The following is a 25,788-nucleotide window of genomic DNA, read 5'->3' as shown; positions in this document are numbered from 1 at the left end:
TGCAGAACTTCAACTGTGTGAATAGCTACCAGAATTCTCTTCAAATAATATAAGAATACCTGAGTAGTTATCAATTTGCCTTACTGGTAATTTCACCTTCAAGAAAGTGGACAATTCAAGGGTAGAATTGCTATTTTGGTCCTAATAATAGTGACTAACTACAAGGAATTCACAAAAGTACATATGAGAATATCCTTAGCATTGTAAAAGAGATGGCATCCCTGGTAACCACCATGCCACTTTCTGGATCAGAAGGCTCTGATGAGGGACTGAACTTGTCATCACTAAAAACCTTAAAAAATGTTTTGTGTTTCTGGTTGAATTTGATTCGCATTTCTCTGGTGATTATTGATATTGAGCACCCTTTCATGTGTTTGTTGGATACTGTATATCTTCTTTAGAGAAGCATATAAATCTATTAAAGTTATTTGATATTTTTGTCATTGAGTTGTAGGAGTTCTTTATATATTCTGGGTATTAACCTCTTATCAGATAAATGATTTGAAAATATTTTCTCCCATTCCATAAGTTGCCTTTTCACTCTGTTGAGTCCTTTGATGCACAAAAGTTTTTAAGTTTGATATAGTCCCACTTGTCTATTTTTGCTTTCGTTACCTATGCTTTCGGTGCCACATCCAAGAAGTCGTTACCAAGTCCAGTCTCATGAATCTATGTCCATTAGATGGAAAAGTGAGAAAAACTTGTAGAAAGAAAAGGAAACCCCAGGTGGATGAACAATATGAAAACATCTAAGTTCCCAGTCTGGATGAAATAAAGCTCCTAAACTACAGGAAAAAATTAGATATGATTATGGCACAATTTGTTATGGTCAATTTCTTTGAAGAATTGTGGAGTCCAGGAAAGCATCAGAAGTCTGCAGACCAGAAAAGGGTATCATAGTTTTCAAAACAAGGAAGGAAGTGAATCTTCAAAGTGTGACTGAAGAGCTTCTTGCATAATCTGGATATCTAGACAAGTATATACTCTTGGGTCAAAAAAATCAATTTTGCAAGATTATGATGGACACATGGCTTATCAGTAGCACATGCTGGGGAAAAAAGCTCAGAGAAGTTAACTGACAACACCATAAGTAATAAGTGACAATTAATAAATCTTTGTTGGTATTCATAGAAAATAGGATCTAAACTCAGGGAGGTGAAGGTTCTGTCCTTTATACCAATGATGGAGCATTCACTCAGTCCAGATACCCTGCGGGGGGTGTAGTCAAACTCAGAATGGTTCAGAGGAGGGTACTTCGGTGTCAGGAGTGGGAATTTTTGGCTTGAGAGAAGAGCCATTAGAAGGCTTTGTTGAGAGATTGAACTTCTCATCACTAGAAACCTTAAAAAATGTTTTGTGTTTCTGGTTGAAGATCAAGTAGTTGATGGTGGGCTTGAAATGACTAGAGGGATTGAGGAGGTAAAGTCAAACCTTGACTCAAGGAAATTCTGGTCTAGGAAGATCACTGGTTTCCTAAATGGGGAGAGGGTCATTTAAAATGGAAATTAGTAATTTTTTAAATAATTGTAAAAATAGTTTTTTGTTGGAGGCAGTTTTTCAAATGAAACTGTAAACTTAGATGCAGGTTTTACTACTTTCTGGCTAGTGAGTGGGATGCTTTTCACTTTCATTTTACACTGAAAAAGGTAAAAAGTTACTACCACCTTGTACCTATTTTAGGCTCTACACTTATACCGAAATTGAGTTTTCAAAAATTATTCCATGAAGTTCATTATATAATGTTTCAGGAGGGAGATTTTTCTATTTTATTATATGCTTTTAGAGTAAATGTGAATACAGTGCCTTATGTTTGTATCATGTGTAACTTTTGCCTGTCACTTCCCTGGGAAATGTAACTATATATACATGAGTGAGAAAGTAATGAAGGCCACAGATGAAGGAGTTGAGATGAAGGGGTAAAACCACGTAGGTGAAATGAAGGTTCCACGGGGTCAAGGTATTGCTAATTCTCAGGAAAGACAGTGAATGTTTGCTTCCCCTTCTCTGTTCTCATCCACCCTGTGACAACCAAATACATACCTGTGGGGCAGGCCCAGCTGTCCTGTAGCCCCATGATGATTCTGAGCTGACTGACACAGGTGGGGGACACATTCCCTCTCAACATCAGCTTTATCAGGCTGCTTTTCTACTTTGGAACAAAGCTTTGGTGCCAAGGCTCCCCATGGAGAAACGCATTTCTGCTTTCATGTCATCCAGAGTCTAAGGACTGGTGCTGAGCTGATCCTGCTAATCTACCAAATTTATATGTGATAAAAACGCTTCCTAGGGTTTACAGGGCAACAGAGGGACTTAGCAGTTATCTAGATTTTTCAAGAGAAATTTAGGCACTGATTCTGAAGAATGTAAATAATTTTTTTAAATCTTTTAAAACGACAAATGAATTTTTAAGTGTCTTTTTACTTTTTGATCACAATGCTCATACATTCCCAAGAGAAAGGACCAGGCATGAAACAATAGAGATTAATGTTTCTTTCAACAAGTCATTGTGGGAAATAAAATAAGTACCACTACCTCACAGACACAAAGTTTAACAAGGCACGAGAATCAAGTGTGAGATTCACCCTCCTTCATGGCCAAGGAAGGACCACTTCCAGTTGACCAGTCTCCTTTGGATGGAGCGATAGAAAACTGAATATTTGAAAGAAAGAAAAAACTGAATATTTTAGAGAGTGTCATAAAACTCACAGTAACGTCTTTCCATAGGAAATACATTTCTTTCCTTGTTCAGTTCAGAGAAGCAGCAACAGATGGGAAGGGGGCATGGCAGTTGAACTCTGCAGTCAGGAGACTTGAGTTGAGCCCTGGCTGACCAGCCGTGTGACTTTGGGAAAATCCCGTCACCTTTCTGGGCTTTCTGGACTTCACCTTTTTTGGCTTCCTTGATTGAAAAATGGATGAGGATTGAGTCAGGGAAACAGAAACCATGCCAGGTGTTTCTAACCGAGGGGATATAAAACAGGGAATTGGTTACACAGGTGTTGGGAAACTGGAAGAACAGAAAGGGGAAGGAGAATTAACCCAGTGATTAATGACTGAAGGAAGCAGCTACCCCGGCTAGGGCAGGAGGGCACAAAAGGGACCTGTGAGCGTGGAGGAGGGGCCGATGCCTCAGGAGCTGCATCTGTGGAGGAAACGGCCCCTTCCCGGCACTCCAGCGGGAAGTCCGGACGCAGCCACTTCCACACACACCACCGAGGAAGGAAAGAAAGAAGGAAGGAAACAGAAGAAACCGTAGCATAGCTTCTGCTTTCCTCCCACCTTCTGCTCTCCCACCAGTGCTCCCTATTGGCAGAATCCAGTAACAAGGAGCCAGGGAACCCCAGTTTATAAACTCCCAGCCTCAGCATTGTAAGAGGGAACATGACAAGAATGGACATGAGGCAGAGAGACAATAAATAGTAAAGCAGCAGTTTATGAGTTTATTTTGTCAGATGTTAAAGTTAGTAGTTGGTCACAGCTACTTAGATTTTCCTGTTTGTATTAAAATAACGCTATTTTAGTACATAGATCAGATGGATGGATTTGGTTCTGACCTAAACAATTTTGGAATAATTTTAAAGTTTGGTTTTTTTATTGTAAAAGAAGTTTGTATTTCCTGATTTAGGAGAACCTACAAGATGTACATTCTGCAAACCCTTGAGCCAGGAGAACTTATAGGGAAAGTGTGAGTTATTGTAGGGTCCATCCTGCAATAATCCCAGGAATTAATTTCAATGAGTCTCAGATCATGCCTTTTAATAATGGGGACTCAGGTCAGGTCATTGTTTGCTTAACCTACCTGGTTAACTAATCAAAAAAAGAAATACCATGTATTTCAGATCAAGACATCCATGATCCTGCCAGTCACCACCGACCTATCCTGTGATCACAATAGCATGCCAGCTAGCCTTTGGGGTTTAACTCAATACTAGTAGAGTTCCACTGTTTGACCTCCACCCTAGGATGCCATCACCCCCACTGAAATCAGGGAACTGGTTTCAGCTGCAGGGGATAGGGTGTGTGTGTGTGTGTGTGTGTGTGTGTGTGTGTGTGTGTGTGTGTTGAAAGGGCCGGATTCATGAGCATATGACATGTGCAATTGCACAGGGACCTGTGTTCAGAAGGAACCTGTACTTTTAAGGTTCTGCTGTCATCGTCTTGAAATTCCTAATAGTCTCTGAACAGCACACATGTTCACTTCGTAGCCAGTTCACTTCGTAGCCAGTCTTGGTGTTAGGGCAGAGGAGGGCACTTGTGAACAGAGGCCCGGGAGAGGCCTCACTGAGAAAGCTGCATTTGAGGAAGAGCCTAAAGGAGGTGAAGGAGCAGCCATGACTTTCTTCAACTTTTTCTGATGAACTTCAACTCAGCCTTCAAGATTCAGGGCAAAGGTCACCTCCTCTAGGAAGACTTAGACTGATACCTTTAGTAGTTACGCTGATACCCCCAGCTCGTTCTTCCTTACTACCCTGCAAATACCTGTAACATACTTACGTTCCATTGTAGACATCTGTATTGAACATTTGTCTCCCTGGTCACCCTCTTAGCTCCTTGGAGAAAGAGACTATACTTGATTCTTCTTTGTAACAACAGCTGTAGTAATAGTTGTCACTCAATGCCAGACCCTGTTCCAAAGGTTTTACTACAAGGCAGGCACCGCTGGTATCGCTGTCTTACTGTCGGAGAACCTTAAGCACAGAAAGGTTAAGTAACCAGCCCAAGTTGCACAGCTGGTACACAGTAGGCCTGGAATTTGAATCTAAGAAAGCTGGTTCCCCAGACCTCACACAGTGCACAGTGAGTGCCTGATACATGGTTGATAAATGACTTGATGAGTAAGCGAAAAATAGTAACTAAATGACCAAGAGCTTTGTTGAGATAATTAAATTAATTTAACCAATATGTACTGAGCGTAGTATGCTTGTATAGCTTGCTGCTTTGGGGAGATAAGTGTGATAATATGTATATAAATTATAGGAAATTCAGATTAGAAGTGACAGCTCATTGCTAATTCAGTCTTCATCCTACAGAATGGGATGCAGTGCAGGGTGGGGGTGGGGAGGAAGAGTGAGTTGTCACCAGTGTCATTTTCTTTATTTCACAAGTGCCTTGCTGTGCAGAACTCAACCGAGAGGGGTGGTCAGTGGTCACAGTGTTTTCAAAAGCCCACCAGTACCCGTCTTGTGTGGCTCAGTGGTTGAATGTCGACCTATGAACCAGGGAGTCACGGTTCGATTCCTGATCAGAGCACATGCCCAGGTTTCTGGCTCAATCCCCAGTGGGGGAGGGGGGGGGATGCAGGAGACAGCCGATTGATGATTCTCTCTCATCATTGATGTTTCTATCTCTCCCTCCCCCTTCCTCTCTGAAATTAATAAAAATAATAATAATAAAAAGTCGGTGTAGGAGAGATCCCAATTCATCAGGGAATGTGCATGGTATTGCTGAGGGTAAAAGGTTCCCCGTCGTGTAAGGATATAATTAAGGGACCTTGAGAAGTGTGCCTCCTCTCTCCTGGGAGCAGCCACCAGATCTCCTGATTTGTCGGATCAGCCATCTGCAGATGGCTCAATGCTACAGCCGTGTGTTTACACTGCCGGAACCAACTGAGGAGATCTTAATCACATGGCTTAAGAAGGGGATGCTGTTCCAAGTCTCATAAAAATTCCCAATGCTTGATCCCTGAATAGTCCAGAAAGATGAGACTTAGAAGTTCCCTTTCATAAGCTCTGTCCAGCAGCAAACTGGGCACCTCCTGAGAATGAGTGCCCCAGCTCTGCCAACAGCACCCAAACGTGCCCCCTGCCAGTTCAGTTTTCATCAGTTCATCTTCCTTCCATCAACAGCATCGAGATGATACTTCACAGCCCAAGGGAATACAGGATTAGGGCCATCATTTCACTGGGTCAAATTTTCAACACATTAGCAGCATGTGGACTCCCACCATCATGCATGACTTTGGTAGTCTGACCTGATTTCTTGCAGGCCTGAAACCTGAAGGTCAGTGCCACTTGCCTTGCGTGTGCCGACTCCCAGATGAGTTCATTACCTCCTTGGGAGCAACCAAGACCTCTCCGAGGTCTTAGCCCCCCATGCACACTCCTTTCTAACTCTAGTGTGTGATTCAGCCTCATCTAGAGCATATTATGGAACCAGGTAGTTATGTGTTTAAGAAAAAATACTCTTCAACACGATCCATCCAAAATAGTTCATTCAAAATGCAAGACTGTTCTCCCAAGTTGTCACTAATACTGTATTTAGGATTTGTTTATCATGCCTGTAAGGCCATTTCTGACTAGTAAATTTTAGCCTAGATATGTCTGCTTCCCTTACAACAGTGGAACACAGTTCCATTAACATCAGTGAGATAAAACTAGTGTGCTATTTCTAGTCCACTTCATTCCACTTTAACTTCCTGATCATTACCTTTTTAAATAACATTTTCATGGGTCATTAGTTTTGTGGAAGATTCTCCACCACCCATCCCTTCTTATTTTTTCCCATTATCAGAGCCTTGCTTGTTAAAAAAAAAAAAATAGAAAGTAAATAACAAGGCTGACTTGTAGTCACAGTTTCATAAACATATAGCTTATGGCTTCACATTTGCTTTAGGAATATAATTGGTGAGTTTAATGAGTCCTAAAAATGGAAAGATAGTGTAACCTACTCAAGATGGAGCTAAACCAATATTTAGAAAGCCTCTGCCTGCAGGTATGATGGCAAATTGCATTCTGCTTTGTGCACTTGGAGGTGTCACAGCTGGCCTAGGTGCACCAGAGATGGGTTCCGGGGAGGGACACCTGTGGCAGTTCAGAAGGTACCCGTTGTTTCAAAGCAAGCTGTGACCCAGAGCAGACATTGGCAGCGGGAATTCACTGCACTCCAGTGTCCTGCTCACCAGTGTTCACGGGATTCCCCCTGGACCTCAGCACTTTCCTCATCTCCTGAAGCTGCTCTGGATTTCTCAGTTGACAATTAATTATGTAATTTTGTGAGAACCCTTCCACCATTGACTTACATTGTGACTTAATAGTTAACTTTCATTGTTTGATACCTCTTCTACAAAGCTGAATTGTAGGTTTCATGAGCATATGGCTGGGTCTTGTTCTTATCCATTCCTCACAGCTCTAGGATTGGAATCCCAGCTCTATCACCTTGGATGAATTCCCTCACCTCTTTCTCCGTTTCTTTGACTACAAAACAAGGCAGCCCAGCCAGTGTGGCTCACTTGGTTGATGTCATCCCATGCATCAGTAGGCTGCTTGTTCAATTCCTGGTCAGGGCACATGCCCGGTTGCAGGTTCGATCCCCAGTAGGGGGCATGCACGAGGCAGCAGATCGATGTTTCTCTCGGATGGACGTTTCTATATCTCTCCCTCTCCCTTCCTTTCTCTGAAATCAATAAAAACATATTTTTAAAAGGCAATCATGCCTGCCTTTCAGGGTGTTACAGGAACCAGCTAGCAAAGTGCTGGGCCCCAGGAGGTGCTTGGTGAATGAGTACTTTGACTCACTAGACAGAGCCTGCACACAGAAGCTGAGCAATTGAATATGACAAAGCAGGATTAAACCCTTGTGGGAGGAGAGCTAGTTATGGACTAACTCTTAAAATTTCATGGTGAGGGCACCATTTCCCCTGACCTTGGGCTTGGAGGACAGTTTATAGCCCTGTTTTTATTCATGACTCTTTCATGACCGTCTGACAATCACTTCAAGCTCATCATTCTCCTAAGTCCAAAAGCAGTGGTGATTTGATTTGGGATGTGGAGACTGTGCTCATTAGCATCCCCATCCAACTCATACATTGAAGCATCAGCTCTTCCCTGAGTGGGGAAGCTTACTCCAGCTCCTTGCAGCCATGAGACAAGTGGTGACGCCTAGGACCGATCCAGCGATCCCTGTGGGTGTCTCTGACTTATTTAAGAATTATCTTTAAAAGCAACCACAGTGGTGGGTGGTGGTGGGGCCTACTGAGACTAAGAGCATCAAAATAAAAGAGAAATGGTGGTAAGAATGAGAGTATGAGGAGGTCTGTACAGAAAACATAAATAGCATTGAGATGAGTTTTCCCCATTTCCCGTATAGTGAGCACATCTGCCAAAACTAAAAATGTGCATTATCCACTCAGCCTCTGGCAGATCGCCGAGGTACAGAGCAGAGATGCTTACTTACGGAGGGTCACCCCGCCTTGATTCTGCCATTCCTCTCTTTGTGGTGGAGCTATGTTACAATGAGGAACTGGCCGTGTGACATTCTCGTTGCCGTCTTTGGTTACTTATAAATACGCACTTCTTTGTCTTGCATCCCTTTTAAAGGTTCCTAAGAGAAATGGCAATAGAACAGTATTACATTTATTGAATCTATTATGATGTCAGCTTAGTAGACCACAAAACTGTAGGTTAGATGAGCTCCTTTTTAATAATAATTCTAGGGGACTGGACAAATAGGGACTCTTGCCTGTATGCATTGGTTAGGGTTGGTATGTTGGTTTACTCAATGCCTTGCCCCAAACATAATTTGAGACAACACTTACCAAGCAGTGTTGTCAGCTTCTGTAGTTGTATGTTACAGGCACACTTAGACTTATGACATACTCAGTAATATACAAGTTTTCTCAGGCGTTTATCGTGTTCGAGAGACCCTAGCTAGATGCAGAGTTACAATGAGAAATGAAACAATCCATGATCTGAAGAACCTTGCTGTCTTATGGTAGAAACAGACCCAATTAAGTATAACAGAACTGAGATGGCAATGATTGCCCTTGTAGAGCTCTAATGTGGGGCTAACAGTCACGGTTTTTGTTGTATTTCTTTTTTAACCAAATATCTCAGGACTCATTAATGACAGAGAATTTTTAATCTGGTATTTTGTTTAAAGTCCTTCAAACTTCTTAACAATTAAAATCCCACTCAGTTATGTATCTAAGAAATTTCCCTTACAAGAAAGAATGCAGCGATATAAAACCAGTGCTGCCCTGGGGATCCACATGCCTCACTCTGGCTGTGGGGCTGAGAGGGTGTGTCAGTCCTTCTGTCTAGAAGGTTTGGAGAGGGCTCCCAGAGGAGCTGATGTCAGAGTCGAACTGTGATCAGCAGATATAAGTCCTCATAAGAGTTTTGGCTCTGTGTGCTGTGGTGAATGTAATACATGTGGAAGTCGGTCACAAAGCTTGCCAGTTCCTCTTGCTCTACGCCTATTCCCCTAGCAGATATTTTTAAATCACTGGTACAATGGCTTCTTTTACCTGATTTGTACATCACAAGTTGTAGACTGCCGCCCCTCCCAATGGGGTCAGCAGTGCTTGCAAGAACCTCGAGGATGCCTGGTTTTGCATAGAGGGTAAGGAAGCCTGCCCCAGATACCAGCAAGTTTAATCCACTTCCATCGGGGAGAAAAACAATTGGCCTTGGGCAATGTATTTCTAATTATCTAAGTTATTTTCTGTGTGTGTGCATAAATAGCACATTTTCAATCTGTGTAAAATACAATGGATGAGCAGCACATGACAGTTTACCAGGAGAGAAGACAGCTGCGCGGCAAAGCTGCTGCTTATAATGAGGGAAGGACTAGCCCAGGTCCTGTGCCACTCAGCAGCTTCAACCTTCCAAATGACAGCCAGTTTGTTGAGTCCTGTAACCCCCATTCTTTACGGGCTGGGAGTTGATTTCTTGCTGCGAACACTGCTTTAGATTGTCATCATCTCCAGTATCATTGTAGGATCGGGTATGACGTGATGACTGAAAAGTTCCAACTAGAAGCCATGATGAATGAGCAAAATGGGAGTTTGCTTTTAATGTCTCCTGTGAACTTGTAAGTGAGGCAAAACTATTTTGAAACCCTACAGGCTTTCCGTTTTGAACAGGCCACACTGCCAGTTGCGCGGTTAACAAGCCACCTGGAATGCCGTCTTGGGCTCCAGGCAGCTGCAGCAAGTGTCCGCGCACTCCTGGTGCAGAAGGGCTCTCCGCAGGGCCGACTGGGAGGGAAATTAATAGGCGTCCCATTGTTCCCGTGCATCCTCGCCGGGATATTTCATTAGTGCAAACACTGAACCCGTTGTCGTCCTGTGCAGCCACTTGACCCTGGTGATTTCCAATTCTGTGCGCCGCCGATGCAATCCACCCAGCAGCCGCATGCGCGAGGCGGGCGCTAATTATCGGACGCAGAATCACTGCCGACCCAGGACAGATTAACTGCTCCTTTGCAGTCTTTGTTCTGGGACATTAGCCCCGTCTGGTTATCTTGCTTCAGTTGAGGGATTCGGGACAATAGCGGTGCTGCCGGTGACTTCACGGCCCTTCTCCCTGTTTGTGTTGCAGGTCACGGCCAGGGGCTTCGGGCCGCTGTTGCAGTTCGCCTACACCGCCAAGCTGTTGCTCAGCAGGGAAAACATCCGCGAGGTCATCCGCTGCGCCGAGTTCCTGCGCATGCACAACCTGGAGGACTCCTGCTTCAGCTTCCTGCAGACCCAGCTGCTGAACAGCGAGGATGGCCTGTTCGTGTGCCGCAAGGACACGGCCTGCCCGCGCCCCCACGAGGACCATGAGAACTCGGCGGGGGAGGAGGAGGAGGAGGAAGAGGAGGAGACGATGGAGTCGGAGACGGCCAAGATGGCCTGCCCCAGGGACCAGCCGCTCCCACACCCCGGCAGCTTCGAGCCCACGGCCATCCCGGGAGCCCAGAAGGAAGAGGCTTTGCTGGCGCCCGAGGCCGACGGGCCCACGGACACCAAGGAGAGCTCCGAGAAGGACGCGTTGACGCAGTACCCGCGATACAAGAAGTACCAGCTCGCATGTACCAAGAATGTCTACAATGCATCCTCACACAGTACCTCAGGTTTCGCAAGCACATTCGGTGAGGACAGCTCTGGCCACAGCCTCAAGCCCGGGCTCGCCATGGGGCAGATCAAAAGCGAGCCGCCCAGTGAGGAGAACGAGGAGGAGAGCATCACGCTCTGCCTGTCCGGGGACGAGCCTGACGCCAAGGACCGAGCGGGGGATGTGGAAATGGACCGGAAGCAGCCCAGCCCCGCGCCCGCCCCTGCGCCCCCCTCGGGGGCCGCCTGCCTGGAGAGGTCCAGGACCCTGGCCTCCCCCTCCTGCCTGAGGTCTCTGTTCAGCGTAACAAAAAGTGCGGAGCTGTCTGGCCTGCCCGGCACATCTCAGCAGCACTTTGCCAGGAGTTCCGCGTGCCCTTTCGACAAGGGCATCACTCAGGGTGACCTTAAAACTGACTACGCCCCCTTCGCGGGGAATTATGGACAGGCCCACGGGGGCCAGAAGGATGCGTCCAGCCTCCCGATGGGGTCGCCCCTCAAGGGCCCTGGGGTGGAGGCTCTCTGTAAGCAGGAAGGAGAGCTGGACCGGAGAAGTGTCATCTTCTCCTCGAGCGCTTGTGACCAAGTGAGCACTTCGGTGCATTCGTATTCTGGGGTAAGCAGTCTGGACAAAGACCTCTCTGAGCCGGTGCCAAAGGGTCTGTGGGTGGGGGCTGGCCAGTCCCTCCCCAGCTCGCAGGCCTACCCCCACGGTGGGCTGATGGCCGACCACTTGCCAGGAAGGATGCGGCCCAACACTAGCTGCCCGGTGCCAATCAAGGTCTGCCCTCGCTCGCCCCCCTTGGAGACCAGGACCAGGACTTCCAGTTCGTGCTCCTCCTATTCCTACGCGGAGGACGGGAGCGGGGGCTCGCCCTGCAGCCTCCCTCTCTGTGAGTTCTCCTCCTCACCCTGTTCCCAGGGAGCCAGATTCCTTGCCACAGAACATCAGGAACCAGGCCTGATGGGAGATGGAATGTACAACCAAGTCCGACCCCAAATTAAATGTGAGCAGTCTTACGGAACCAACTCCAGTGACGAATCCGGATCGTTCTCGGAAGCAGACAGTGAGTCGTGTCCTGTGCAGGACAGGGGCCAGGAGGTAGGGAACCCGCCTAAATTCAAGCATGTCATCCACTCTCTCAGTCCTTTATCTGGACTCTCCCTGCCCCCCTCCCCACCACTCACAGAGTGTTCTTACTTGCCAAGATTAAAGGTTACGGTAAAGGGACTGCCTCCCCTGTTCATGGATGGTTCAAACTGATTCCAAATTAATCACTTTTGTCCTAGAAAGCACTTGAAATTTACCTAGATTTAATAGTCAACCAGCAGATGCAAACTGCTTATTGAAAAAAAGCATGAAAGCATGCCCGGGTACTTCAGACCTCCCTTGCTCCTTCTCCATCCGCTCTGAACGGATGCTGTGCCCATCACCTTCGTCCTTGCTCCTCACCCCTTCAGTGTAAAGGGAAATATAGAAACACTTTCAAAACCCATTAAAACTAGATAGATCCACACTAAACAAATGCTTTTCTAGCACCCTTTAAGTTTTCAACAGAAGACCCTGGGGCCAACCCGTGCAGATGGACAGCTCACCATCCCTTCTGGGCTCAGGGTCATTGCAGAAGCACCGTAATCAGTCACACATAATTTAATAACATACCACTTCCCAGGCTCCCCACAAATGGTGAGTTATTTTGGAGCGCAGTGGGGTTGAGTGCCCGTTTCGGTCCACCCCGAGAGCAAAGTACTTTATAGGTAAAAATTGCCAGGCTCCATCCATGTCTCACCAACGCTGGGAGAGGGAGCAGGAGCAATACCAGCCACATTGTCAACACGACTCACATGGCTCAGGAGAGAAAGAACAGACACCCCGTATGTTTCCCCTCACCCCACCACCTCAGAGGCCCCTGGGAAGAGATGAGGGAGTCTGTGCCACAATCTGGCACGGCCTAACCTGGTGACCAGGAACCAGCCTGAGACTGCCACCTGTGTCTCAGACCTGCCTCTGGACCTAGAGTGAGCGCATCCAGTGGGAAGTCCCTCTTCAGAGCTGCTTATTCAAAAGAGACAGAGGGAGACGAAGCGTGGTCCGCAGGAGGCCTGCGCTCCCTGGATCTCAGCCTCTAGTAGGGCAGGGATGCTAACCCCACCAGGCAGCGGAAATGCCACACGGGTGAGGTGGCTTTTCACAGAGCCACAGGCTGTCTCTGCAAGCTTGGCGAGAAGCACCCGAGGCTTTAGTTGGGGCATGTTTTGAAAATAGATTCCAAAGCCCGCCGTGCCAGCTGCAGAAATAACCTGTGGTCACTGCCTTGCTTTGCTGGATAGCCCTCTCTTCTTTTTGCCTGGCAAAAAATGGAGAAAGGCAGGCTTTAATTGATTTAAAAGAAATTGTAAAGGCAATTTGAATGGGAACTATTTCTACTCAACTACACCATATCCCCTCAGGTTTGGGTGGGAGCTTGTGCCAAGCCAGAGGCCCGTCTGTGTCTCTAGCCTCAGAGACCAGCAGTCTTGTGAGAACAGCCAGAGGTTGTGCTCTCCCCCCTCACTCACTCCTTTCCCTCCGATCACTTTTGTGAGGTTGTCTTCTTTTCCCCTGAAGCTTTCCATAGGCGCCCCCGATGCTGAGGCCTCGTCACTGGGTCTGGTTCGTCCACATAGTGATTTAGTCTCGCCAAGGATTGGTGTCACAAAAACAAAAAGCCTCCAAATCTTTGTTTTTTGTCTCTCCCTCAAGAGGAGCCTTGCCGTTACGCTAAAGGGGCTGTGTTTTTATGACATTTGCACATGCTCAAGGAACTGTCCGTTTCAGATAAAGCTCTGTGGTTTCTCTACTATCCCAAAAGAGAGCTGAAAGCCACTTCTTGGAATTAAATGCCACCAACAAGAGCCCATGGTTTTTCTTATGTTTGAGCCATCTTTCGTCTGTCTTAGAGCTTTTCACTTCTACATGAATCAGTTTAAAGGAGGAGTCATTCAACCTATAAAAATAGTCATGAACAGGACTAATCTCCCCTTGAAAAATACCACTGCTTTAAAAAGTACTTAATTTTTACCTTTTTTTATTAGGGTTTTTGCATATCTAAATAGTGGAAGAAGTGACATTTACCAAAGTTCTATGCTATTTCAGAAATCACACTTCACCCCTCTTGGTAGTACATTTAGGACAGGATCGATACAGGAAAGCTAAGGTTTTTCCCAGTTTGACGTTTTAGTTTTCCTAGAGTAGAGGAGATTAGGTTTCCCAAGAACTGTTTCGGGGACTCATCATCACTGCTCATCTTTGAGTTCATCACTTGCTTACGGGAGTTCCTTTGACCCTGGTGGGAGTATGGTGCCCTGTAATAACATTGAAGGCAAATCCTTTACAACGTGACTCATAACTCATTTCCCTGCACTGCTCCAGAAGAATCCAACGTGTACTGGGCTGATTCTGCCCCAGTTTGCTCTTGTGTAAGGTCCAGGTAACTTCTCTCCCAAGGAGAGATCAGAGTCAAAAGCCAGAAAGAGTTCTCACCGCCAGCCAGGCACCTGTCCAGTACTGCAGGTACTCTGTGAGGAGCCGAAATGTTCAATCAGAAGAGGTGTTAGCCTACTTTAAGATGTTCAAGTTCTGCCCTGTTAACTCTCTCATCTCATCAGTGTTGACCTCTCTCATCCTTTCTAATGATTCCCTAGCGCTGAAGAAAGCTTAAGTTAGCACAATACTGTCCTTTATCAACAGTCAGCTTTTTAAACTTTCTTTTTTTTAAATAATCAAACAGCATACCCAGTTCCTGACCCACCAAATTCTCTGTGCCTACAACAACATACAAACACATATCCACATCTCTAGAGGCTTGGGTTTTATTTTCATGGCATTTACAGAATAATTACTCAGTGACTTGCTTTTCCACACAGCTGTCTCCTGTGTACATGCCTCTAGGTCCATCACGTGGGGCTTCTTTAACATCCTTCAGTCCCATAAACCACAATTTACTCATCTATCATCTCTCAGCAGCCATTCCAGTTGTTTCCAATTTTTCCCCTCTTATAAACGCTGCAATAAATATTTTTGTGAAGATATTTAGTAGTGGTGCTTTTATTTTTATGGGTTAGAGTTCCTTAAGTGGGCTAAAGGTTATGCTCATTCATTAAATACTGCCTAACTACTCTCCCCAAAGGCTGTAGCAATTCCCATATCCTTCAGCAATTTCCTCCTGTTCTTGCCAGTAGGAGTGATCCATCCTTTTAATTTTTGCCAATGTGATGGGCAAAAAAAGGATGACTGCTAATGAGGTTGACATCTTTGTCCATTTTTCTTTCGTGTTGTCTTTCAATCAGTGTACAGAATCCTTAATATAGGAATATTAACCCTTTCTGATAAATGTTTTCTATATTTTCCCAGGGTTTTTTTTAACTTATGGTATCTTCTTCTATATAGAAAATTTTAAGTTTTATGTAGTTGTTATCCATTCTTTTCTTTATGACTTCTGGGTTTGCTATTTACATAAAAAGTCAGTTTGGAAATTTTTTTTTCTTCCAATGATGAAAAAATGAATAGGTCATAAGAAGTAACAAAAGTAACACTTTGCATAACAAAGTCTTAGTTTGACTGAAAATGGGAGGCAAAGTTGGGGAGAAGGAGTATAGGGGAAAGTTTCATTTCTATGTATTTCTATAATGTTTTAATTTTATTACATATATCTCACACAGGTTCATTTTTTAAATTGAGATGTAATTCACATACCATCAAATCCACCCTGTTAAAGTGAACAAGACAAGGGTTTTGAATGATTCACAAAATTCTATGACTATCACCACTCTAATTCCAAGACATTTTTATCACCCCTGAAAGAAACAACATACCCATCAGCAGCCACCCCTCGGTACCCTCCCTCAACTCAGGAAACCACTGCTCTGCTTTCTGCCCCTGTAGCTATGCCTACGCTGGACATTTTATATCAATGAAATCTTACACTTTGTGGCCTTTTGTGTCTGGCTTCTTTCACTGAACATAATGTTTTCAAGGTTTATTCTTGCCATTGATATGCCCCCCATATGTCATGTATCAGTTACTTCATTTCTTTTTTGTTTCTGGATAATATTCCACGTGCATGTACCACACTTTGGTGATCCATTCATCCGTTTGGTGACTTTTGGGTTGTTTACCCTTTTGGGCTATTGTCAGTAATGCTGCTGTGAGCTCTTGTGTGCAAGTTTTTTGTAGATGTGTTATCAGTTCTCTTCGTTACATATCTAGGAGGGGAATTGCTGAATCACATGATAACTCTCTTCGACCTTTCCAGGAATTATCAGTGTTTCCCAAGGCAACTGCACCATTTTACATTCCCACCAGCAGTGTATGAGGGATCCAGTTGCTCCACATCCTTGCCAACATTCGTTATTGTCCATCTTTTTTATCATAGCCATTCTAGTGGATCTGAAGTAGTATCTTGTTTTGGTTTACAGGTTCATTTTTGACATTTGAAAGTTATAGAAAAGTCACAAGTATTTTCTAAGTAGGAAGCTTCTTAGTGACACGGTTTTATACCATACCAATTTCTAATCCTGAACTTTAGTCAGGAAGTACTGGAAAGACAGCCAAAAGTAGTGATTAGTTGGGTTTGCTTTATTAACATGGATCATGTCAAGAGGGATCAAGTATGTGAGTGTGTGTGTATCCTTGTGTGTTTCTCTAGGAGCCAGGGGCAGGGAGAAATAAGGCCCAGCACCAACACTGACAAATAATCGCCTAGATGAGCTTCTGCCTCTAACTCTCCCGCCCAAATGCTGACTTCCAGGCACATGTTACATGTAAAGTGTTTACAGTTGCTTTAGTAGTTTGTTGAATCAGGCATCTTTTTTCACATGTCTGTAATTGGCCCACCTAATGAAAAGAAGGCCTTGCTGGGCAGCATAGACGTCAGCCGTATTTCTAACTAAAACAGTCCTTTTGTGATGTCTAGAAAGCTGTGCTTAGCATCTGGAATTTCAAAGCATACTGTATGTCTAGAATAAGGAACCATGTGACAAAGAAAAATAAATCATATTTATTAAAGCTAATAAATATAATGTTATTAACAATATGTCAGATCTGTAAGGCAATTCCAACTTTTTAAAGCACTTTCTCCATCTCCTATCCAATTTTAGTCTTCGCAGCAGCCCTGTCAGATGAACAGGGCAGATGTCTCTGACTCACAGACCCTCACAGAACTTCAGGACAGAGAGGAGGGAAGACTTGCCTGCAGTCACACAGCTAATTGATTGCAGTGTCACAACTGAATCCCAGGTGTCCTGCATTTGACCATGAGACTCTGGGGTAAAAGGACAATTGTTCAGGAAACATTTCTTAGTCTGGGAGGGAGGTGTTGTCATTGGCATCTGCCCAGCGCTGAGCTGGCTGTCCCCATGCCAGCAGCACTGGAGTCATTAGCCCCAGTGGGCATCTTGCTTCCGCCCCCGACAACTCCCAGAGATCTGGGGTCTTGTAAGAGCGTAGGTGGTAGAAGCTTTGGAGAGCTGGATACAGTTAGTAGGATCGATTCCCGTGGCTTCTACTCAACTTCTGGTACTGAAACCAAAAAAGGAGATAGCAAAGAAGATTCACACACCAGCTTCCACTGGGATTTCTAGAGGAAATAGATGCTTGTTCTCGGCTTTTTCTACAACGTTTTATCTCGGTCCTTCTTCAATAGCCCCCATCGAGCCTCCCAGAGACACCAGGCACATGAGATGTGTTAAGAGACACAGGAGGTGATGACAACCCGTCTCATTAAAACCCCGTAAAATATTCAGAGGAAACAAGATCACAGGGAAGTCCACCAAAGCAAGAGTGTTATTGTTTGGGGAGGGCAATCTTTTCCCCCTCTTTTGTCTCATATTTGAACTTTCTGCAAGAAGTTATATTTCTCATATAATTTCTTAAATGATACTTTTGTTTATCTGGGAGAGGGGGGTGTATCGGCTGCAGAAGCTGGGCAGCTGTTCGCAGGGGAGGGGCGTGGAGCCGCTGACTAGCGTTTGGTGAGAAGGATGCACTGGCACCCCCTGGCCAGGCCCATGATGAGGAATATTTAGATTTTATTCACCCTCCAGAAGTCACACAGCATTCCCCGCCCCCACCTTTTGTCAGCCTCTGGGGCCAGAGGACCCTCGGCACACGGCAGGGCCGTTCATTCCCCTGACTGATCAGGAGCTGGGGCCCCCAGAGGGTCTCACCCTCCTCTGGCCACTGCTCAGCCAGCCAGTGCAGGTGCTGGGCTGAAACACCTGTGTCCTGTTCCTCCCATTGTGCTAAGAAGGAAGAGAAGCCTGGGCACTCTGCTGGGCCGGGTCAAGTCAACGGGGGCAGACCATGCACGCTGAGGCACCGGCTGGCTCCGGTGTCACAGGCCCTGGGCTTGCTGACTCTCAGAGTCTCTACTGAGAAGCAAAGCTCGGGTGCACCTACATGGCGGCCCCGAGTCTGAAGAGAAATCAGGTCCCTCAATCCCATGGAAAAGCCACAGGGGCCCTTCCCCTCCTGTGCAGCCTGCTCAGCCTCCTATGCTTAGTCTCATATGCCCGTGGTTGACTGTATAGCTCAGTGATGGCGAACCTTTTGAGCTCGGCATGTCAGCATTTTGAAAAACCCTAACTTAACTCTGGTGCCATGTCACATATAGAAATTTTTTGATATTTGCAGCCATAGTAAAACAAAGACATATTTTTGATATTTATTTTATATATTTAAATGCCATTTAACAAAGAAAAATCAACCAAAAAAAATGAGTTCACGTGTCACCTCTGACACGCATGTCACAGGTTCGCCATCACTGGTATAGCTGCAGGCCGGCCATTCGGACAGGGGCTGGTGGTAGTTGGCAGGATCTTCGTCTTGTCTGTTTGGGTGTTTTGCACTCTCTGTGAGAGTCCAGTGAATGAAAACCAAGCCACTGCTGAGAAGTTAAATCTTGGAAGAATAAGTGTGTGGAAGGACAATAAATAAGATGGGAAGTCCTATTAGGCCATTTGGGTTGTAAGAATTCTCTGGAAGAAAGGGAGAAGGGCCTCAGCCTTCTCGATGTGTTTCAACGTATCCAAAGGCCAAGTAGCATTAGCGGACTTCCCAGCCCCATTTGAAGAGTGCTGGGTGCCTGCGAGCCTGAGAATGGAGCATTCCCCCTGCTCCATGAGGGGTCTGTGCCCGCTCTTTATCTCTGGGGACCATGCCATTGGCTTGGAGCTCACATCTCTGACCATAGCAAGCAGACGCGGTGAGTGGCCACTGAGCCTCTCCAAGAACACGTCTGGGACTACCCTCCGGTGTCAGTGGAAATTCTCCCTTGCCAGAGAGGAAACAGAGCCTTTTAAAGAGAAACAAGAGTGTTAGGGTTTTGCTTTGTTGCTTTTTTTCCCCCCTCACATTGAAGAAAGTCTATGGCTGACAATTTTCTTTTCCTTTGACCTCTTTAAAAAGCAACTGGAGTTGCAACAGCTTTGCTGAAATTTTATATGGCCTTTTGCTTCAAGGACTTTGAAACGAGCATTGTTGATTTTTCTTCTTTCCTGTCAACCTCTGTCCTATTTCCCTAGTGTTTTATATTCACTGCCTGGATGCTTTTGAATATAGTAACTCTCACTACAGAAGGCCTTCTGACTTTCCCTGTGGCCTGAACTATAGGTATGTTTTCTTTCTGAAAATCAGTAAACACGATTGCGAGCGGGAGCAGAACGGCTTTGTGGTCGGCAGAAGGGGAGACACCAGGCCCAGAACTGCTTCCACCTCCGCTGTGCAAACAAGGCTTCTGCCTGGTGTGGAAACATCCGTGTCCCCGCACACAGACCTCTGTGTTATTTAGGCACCGTCCAGGATCTGAGTGTCTGTTTGTCATCCAAAGGGTATGAAAGGGAAATCAAACATTCTTTCATATCAGTATAAGCCTTGTGCAAACACAGCCCCATGGACAAAGCCCTTTCCCGGGCCCATAACAAGGAGCTGTTTGTCCTGGCTGCCCGTCTTTAGCAGACGGAGCAGGGCTGAGCTGAGAGTGGTGTAATGTGTGTCGTTGTGATTTTGTTCTCTTGGGCCAAAAAGTTTCATAGGTGTCACGGGGCAGCGTTCACCATGCGCAAGTAGAATCACAGCGCCCACTGGCAGCCTTCGGTTAAGGCCGCGTCCAGTGGGCTCAGAGCTACAGAGAACCTGACAGAGCAGGTGCACCCGGCCGTGGAAAAGCCACATGGTCGTTTGTGATTGCCTTTGTGCACGGGGATTCACTAGTCACAGAAGCCAGGATCTGGGCGCCTGTCCGCCTGCATCTGATGTCACCAAAGAAAAGGCCTGAGCTCAGGATAAAATTTCTCCATCACCCTCCCCTCAGCCAGGCAGACATAATGCTGCACCTTCGGAGTATTAGCGAGGGCTTGGTTTCCTCACCCAGAAATACTCTGATCAATGAAACTCAGGTTTAATTGACCTATTTTTCTGATTCCTCAGTTTCATTGAGTCCAGTACTATAGCCACATGTGGCTGTTGAGCCCCAGAATTGTGGCTGGTTTATGACATGTTGTAGGTGTCATATACACCTCGGATTTTGAAAATTTAGTGCCTCCCATCCAAAAAAGTAAAATATCACAGTAATTTTCTATTAATTACATGTTGAAAATATTTTGGATCTATAGGGTTCAAGTCAATATTTTATTAGAATTAATTTCACCTGTTTTCATTTCTTTGAATTATTTTAATCAGTGGCTACTAAGAAATGTAGAATCACAGATGCAGCCGGCATTGTTTGCATTGGACAGCGCTGGGCAGGCGCTTGAAGGAAGTGTAGGTGCATAGCGCCATCTGCTGGTCCCTGTACGGCAAACTATCTAGTGTAAGCAGGCATGAAGCAGTCTGTGCTGGGAAACTTGAAGGAAGTGTAGGTGCATAGCGCCATCTGCTGGTCCGTGTACGGCAAACTAGTGTAAGCAAGCATGAAGCAGTCTGTGCTGGGAAACTCGGCAGAACAATGTGCTACCTTCCTTTTCTAGGAGCTTCTGAAACAGAAGCAGAACTGAACGCCGAAGTCCCTAGGGTCTTCAGTAAGGATCCTGGAAAGGGTGGTGTCCAACTGCTGGAAGCTGCAGGCCAGTGTTTACCTCATGAGACTCTAGAAGGCTGTGGTTCTTAAATGTTGCAAACCGCCACAGACAAGGTTGTAACCAAGCATTTAACAATAGGAGGAGGACACAGATCCATCCCTCAAGAGACGGGAGTCCTCGCTTTGAATAATGCTGATTGGCTTTGATTTGTCAAGAGTTTGAAAGTGAGACTCTTGCTGATAATAATATCTGCACCAGTTATCTATTGCTGCTTAACAGACCACCCCAAACTTTGTGGCTTAAAACAACAAAAATTGCTTTAACACGTCTCACTGTGTTGTGGGTCAGGAATTCATGCATGGCCTCACGCATGGCCCATCTGAGCACTTCTGGCTGGGGAACCTCATGAGGTGGAAGTCAGATCCAGGTGGCCTCACTCCCGACTAGCTTTGCAGGCAACCAGTGCAACTTCATTCTGCTCAGTCTTTCTGCTGGCCAAATCCTGGAGACTCAACTCAGGTGCCGAGTCCATGTCAGGGAGGAAGAGGGAGGCCACACGGTCAGAAAATCCACGTCCTGGGTGGCTCATTCATGTGACTGGCAAGGTGATGCCGGTAGTTGACTGGAGGCCTCAGGTCTTCTCCACAGGGGCCTCTCCACAGGGCATAGCTGGTTTCCTCCACAAAGAGCAATCAAGGAGGCCTAAGAGGAAACGGCAACACCTTTGATGACCGAACCTCCAAAGTTACACCATCGCTCCTGCTGCACTGTATTGGTCGAGGCAGGAATGCGCATCCTCTCGATAGAAGAAGGTCAAGAAGGTTTCTTGTAAAAGAAAATGTGAGATGGGATGGCCGTTGCATTTTGGAAAACACAATCTGCCAAAGCGCCTACCACTTGAAGAGCACTGGAAGACTAAAAAGCACGGCCTGTTTTCCAGATGAGCACACTAGGGTTTAGAGAAGTGAAGTAACTTGTCTGAGGTCTCACATCTGGTAGGAATGACAAAAGTCCAGTTCTGACTCCTTGTCCATGCTGGAGCAGCCTATCCAAGTCACCGCCCTGTCTCCCTTATGCCGTGGTAACTAAGCATCACGCTCACTGTTCCATCTTTCCGGCATCTTCAGGGTGTGTGATGCTCTCTTCATTCGAGTGTTTCAGACCATTCTTTCTATACGCTCTTTCTATACATAGTCGTTTTGTTGCGTTGTGGCTCAATGGAAGCAGGTTTCAGCCAGCTAGAGAATCCTTCTTACTAAAGTGCTGTAGCAATGAAAAAGTTCACATTTCCCAGTGTTTTCCATGCTGCTTGCTTCAAAAATCTCAGGGATGATAAGCACCATGTAATTTGTGTGATCACATTCTGTTTGATTATCTGAATATTACATCGGATTTATACTTGAAACAGGAAAGAATTAATCACAGCTTGCTCTCAGTAGTTCCCATATTACTCGGTCGTCTTCAAAAGGAGGTTTTTTACCATGCTTTGATGTTCTATCTGCCAGAATGAAAACTAAAAATCCAGCTGCCGTAATCATCATCTGTTATTCTTGGTTCCAGGTCAAACTTCCCTTTCCTGTAGATCAAATCACAGATCTTCCGAGGAACGACTTCCAGATGATGATTAAGATGCACAAGCTGACCTCAGAACAGTTAGAGTTCATTCACGACGTCCGGCGGCGCAGCAAGAACCGCATCGCGGCCCAGCGCTGCCGCAAGAGGAAACTGGACTGCATTCAGAATTTAGAATGTGAAATCCGCAAATTGGTGAGTTGGCCCTCCCATTGCTATCTGTACCCTGGAGTGACGGGACTGATGCAAAGGTACAGCAGTGAAGGCTAAAGAAGTCAAGGGAAGGGTCGCCATTCAGGGAAGTTTGGGTTCATTTGTAAACAAGTTTCTCAGCAAAAATAATAGCTTTATATCCACAATGGGTGTGTCTGTGAGGGTGAGTAATCACATGTCGATATTTTATATAGAGGTAGTTCTTTCCTATTTTCCATTCAGCGTGTTCTAATAGTTAACATTTATCACATGCATATGTGGACCAGGTATTATTCTGAAGTATTTTTGTAGGTTAATCCTCACATCAACCCTACGACTTAGATACTATTTTATCTCCATTCACAGAGGCAGAAACAAGAGTGCAGAGGGGTTAGGTAACTCCCCACTATGTGGCATAACTTGGCTGCCAACCCAATTGTCTGATTCCAAACCTTGTGTTTTCTCCTGCCTCCCACAGAGGAGTGGGTTAGAGGTAGGACGCCTGCCTGCTGTGAGGCAGCTCAGCTCCTGAAGCCCTTCCCTGTCCCAGGGTCCTTGATGTTGCAATTCTGCCTCGACCTGATAATCACGTCCTCCCTATGCCTGAGAGTATTTTGTGTCAGGGAACAAGCTCCCATCCCCCAAGCTTCCTGTCCCTCAGAGCGGTGTGCCCCTTCTTCTTGAAATGCAACCTTAAGCTACAGGAATAAACCCAGGTGGCCTCACTCCTGACCAGCTTTGCAGGCAACCAGTACAACCTCATTCAGCTGGACCTTTCTGCTGGCCAAAGCCTGACACTCAGCTCAGGTGCCGAGTGTGTGTCAGGGAGGGAGAGGGAGGCCACACAGTGTGGTCATGATCTTCGCTTGGGTCCTCAGACTGCACGCAGCAATCCTTTGCCTCCTGGTAAGCCACCGTCCTAAAGCGAACCTAAGAGCCAGGCGTTTGAAAAGCATGAATAAATGTTACGAGTTATTTTTTAATACTTTATTTGATATATATATTTTTTTATTGATTTGAGAGGAGAGGAGAGGGGGAGATAGAAATATCAATGCTGAGAGAGAATCATTGATCGGCTGCCTCTTGCATGTCCCACGCTGGGGGTCGAGCCTGCAACCCGGGCATGTGCCCTGACAGGGAATTGAACCATGACCTCCTGGTTCATAGGTCAATGCTCAACCACTGAGCCACACTGGCGAGGCAATGTTATGGGTTATTAAGATGGTCCTGGACCTCAGAGTCCTTTTTATTATTTAATTAACACCCACCAAGCAGGGAAAACCTGCCCATCTTCAGTGGCTCCTGTCATGTACAAATAAAGCCCACACTCCTCAGCGAGACAGCTGGTGCTCTCCAGGAGTCAGTCTGTCTTGCTCTCCAGCACCCTTCCACTCTCTCCCTACAACTTGACCCCGAATAAAGTCAAGCTGTCTGCACCCCCCAACATCTCCTACTCTTTACACCTCTGTGCTTGTGCCTCTGTTGTTTCCCCTCTACCTCGGACATCTCCCTGTTTTTCTTCTCTAACTCTACCCGTGCTCTTTAAGACACAGGTAACTGTCCCCTCTCCGGAAGGCCCCTTCCTGAGCCCCTGTGAGGCTGGCACCTGCCCTGGAGCCAGTCTGACCTCTGGCTTCATGCTTGTCACATTATTAGTCTTGCATTGTCTGTGTCTGCCGCCCCAGCCCCTTGCCCGAGACTATAGGTTTGTTGATCATCTCTGGATTTCCAGTGCAGACCCATTGAAACCTCTCAGGAAATGTCCGTTGACCTAAAATTGCAACTGGGTCGTGGAATTATGAATGACTTCTTTGTTTCAGATTTTTCTTTAATGTTGTTTTAAGAACAACAAAATGTTTTTATCTGCCGCCCCAGCCCCTTGCCCGAGACTGTAGGTTTCGTGCAACAAGGACAGTTTGGTGATCATCTCTGAATGTCCAGTGCAGACCCATTGAAACCTCTCGGGAAATGTCCGTTGACCTAAAATTGCAACTGGGTCGTGGAATTATGAATGACTTCTTTGTTTCAGATTTTTCTTTAATGTTGTTTTAAGAACAACAAAACGTTTTTAATTTAAGCCAAGCACCACATTGCTGCTGGTGAGTGTGGGTCTTCTGAAAGCCTGCTGGGCTTAGGTGGGGAACCAGGCCGGGCTGGGCCCACAGGTACCAGTCGTCAAGGTCTTAGGCCCAAGTCTGTAGGAATGCCGGGCCGACACTCTTCTTCAGGCGATAGGATAACCCTAACCACCCATATTTGAGAAATGCCCAATTTTTGTTTAGCATTCCTCTCCGTGCAACTGTGTGATATAAACAAATAGTAAGTCTGCACCACACACCAGGCAGACATCTAAAGCTCTTGCTAATATTGTTCAGTTGGGAAGCCAAGAGGGCATCTGGTTCGCGCCCCCACAACCACCACCACTACCACTTTTTTGGAAACCCCTTAAGTAACATGCGGCATTTCACCACCAAGTGAGTTTCACGTGCTCGTCAGTGTACAGCTAGCTGTGCCCTAGAGCTTCCCGCTTTCAACCAAGTCTTGATGTGTGCAGTGAGCCAAAACACCGCACACATAGCGTTTCATCCTCTTCACCCCAGAAAGTGACCCGGGACATTTTGCAGGTCAGTAGGTGTGGAGGGGTCACTGGCTTGGCCAAGATGATGTGGCAGAATTAAGATTGAGATTCCCTCAGAGTCCCCTCCCAGGCTGTGTGGTGTTGCCTCTTTACAGCCTTCCAGGTTGCAGCACAGAAGGTCCAGGTTGCACAGCCTGGATGGTTTTGGCTTCTTACCCACCGCCCTCTAGCTGGGGAGCTGCGCCCACTCGCCTGGCCTGAGTGGCAGGTGGCTCTGGCAGGGCCAACTCCGATCCCGCCCACAAGTCCCCAACACGACACTCTCACTCCCCACTCCCACGCTGTCTCCGGCATGCCACTCAGCTTCTGCAAACTTGCATAATGTATTTCTCTCGAGTTGCACTTGTACATCTGTTTATTTTTCATTTTTAAAACATGTTTTCTTGGAAAATTTATAAATATTTTAGCAGGTGCCCTTTCCCCATATAAATCTCTGTCTCTGACAGACTTGCACACGCTGCCTGCCACGCTGCGTTCGAGATGGGCACGTGCAGCTCGTGTAGGAGCCCCCACG

The 25,788-nt window shown here is 46.1% G+C and overlaps 1 protein-coding gene across 6 annotated transcripts in view; it reads left to right on the top strand.

Moving 5' to 3' along the window:
- Nucleotides 1-25,788, top strand: part of BACH2 (BTB and CNC homology 1, basic leucine zipper transcription factor 2) — a 335,186-nt gene that overhangs the window by 301,525 nt on the left and 7,873 nt on the right. For 5 of the 6 annotated variants that reach the window (XM_014544478.1, XM_014544479.1, XM_014544480.1 and 2 more), the window contains 2 exons: nucleotides 10,320-11,918; nucleotides 22,433-22,639. In XM_014544478.1, the coding sequence (XP_014399964.1) occupies nucleotides 10,320-11,918; nucleotides 22,433-22,639 (1,806 nt within the window). The remainder of the gene's footprint in view (nucleotides 1-10,319; nucleotides 11,919-22,432; nucleotides 22,640-25,788) is intronic. The other variant, XM_005872093.2, reaches the window with a different exon arrangement.

The sequence above is a fragment of the Myotis brandtii genome, unplaced genomic scaffold (genome assembly GCF_000412655.1).
Source record: "Myotis brandtii unplaced genomic scaffold, ASM41265v1 scaffold365, whole genome shotgun sequence".
Classification (NCBI taxonomy): Eukaryota; Metazoa; Chordata; class Mammalia; order Chiroptera; family Vespertilionidae; genus Myotis; species Myotis brandtii.
The sequence above is the reverse complement of the archived record's forward strand: the minus strand, read 5'-3'. Positions and strand labels throughout refer to the sequence as shown.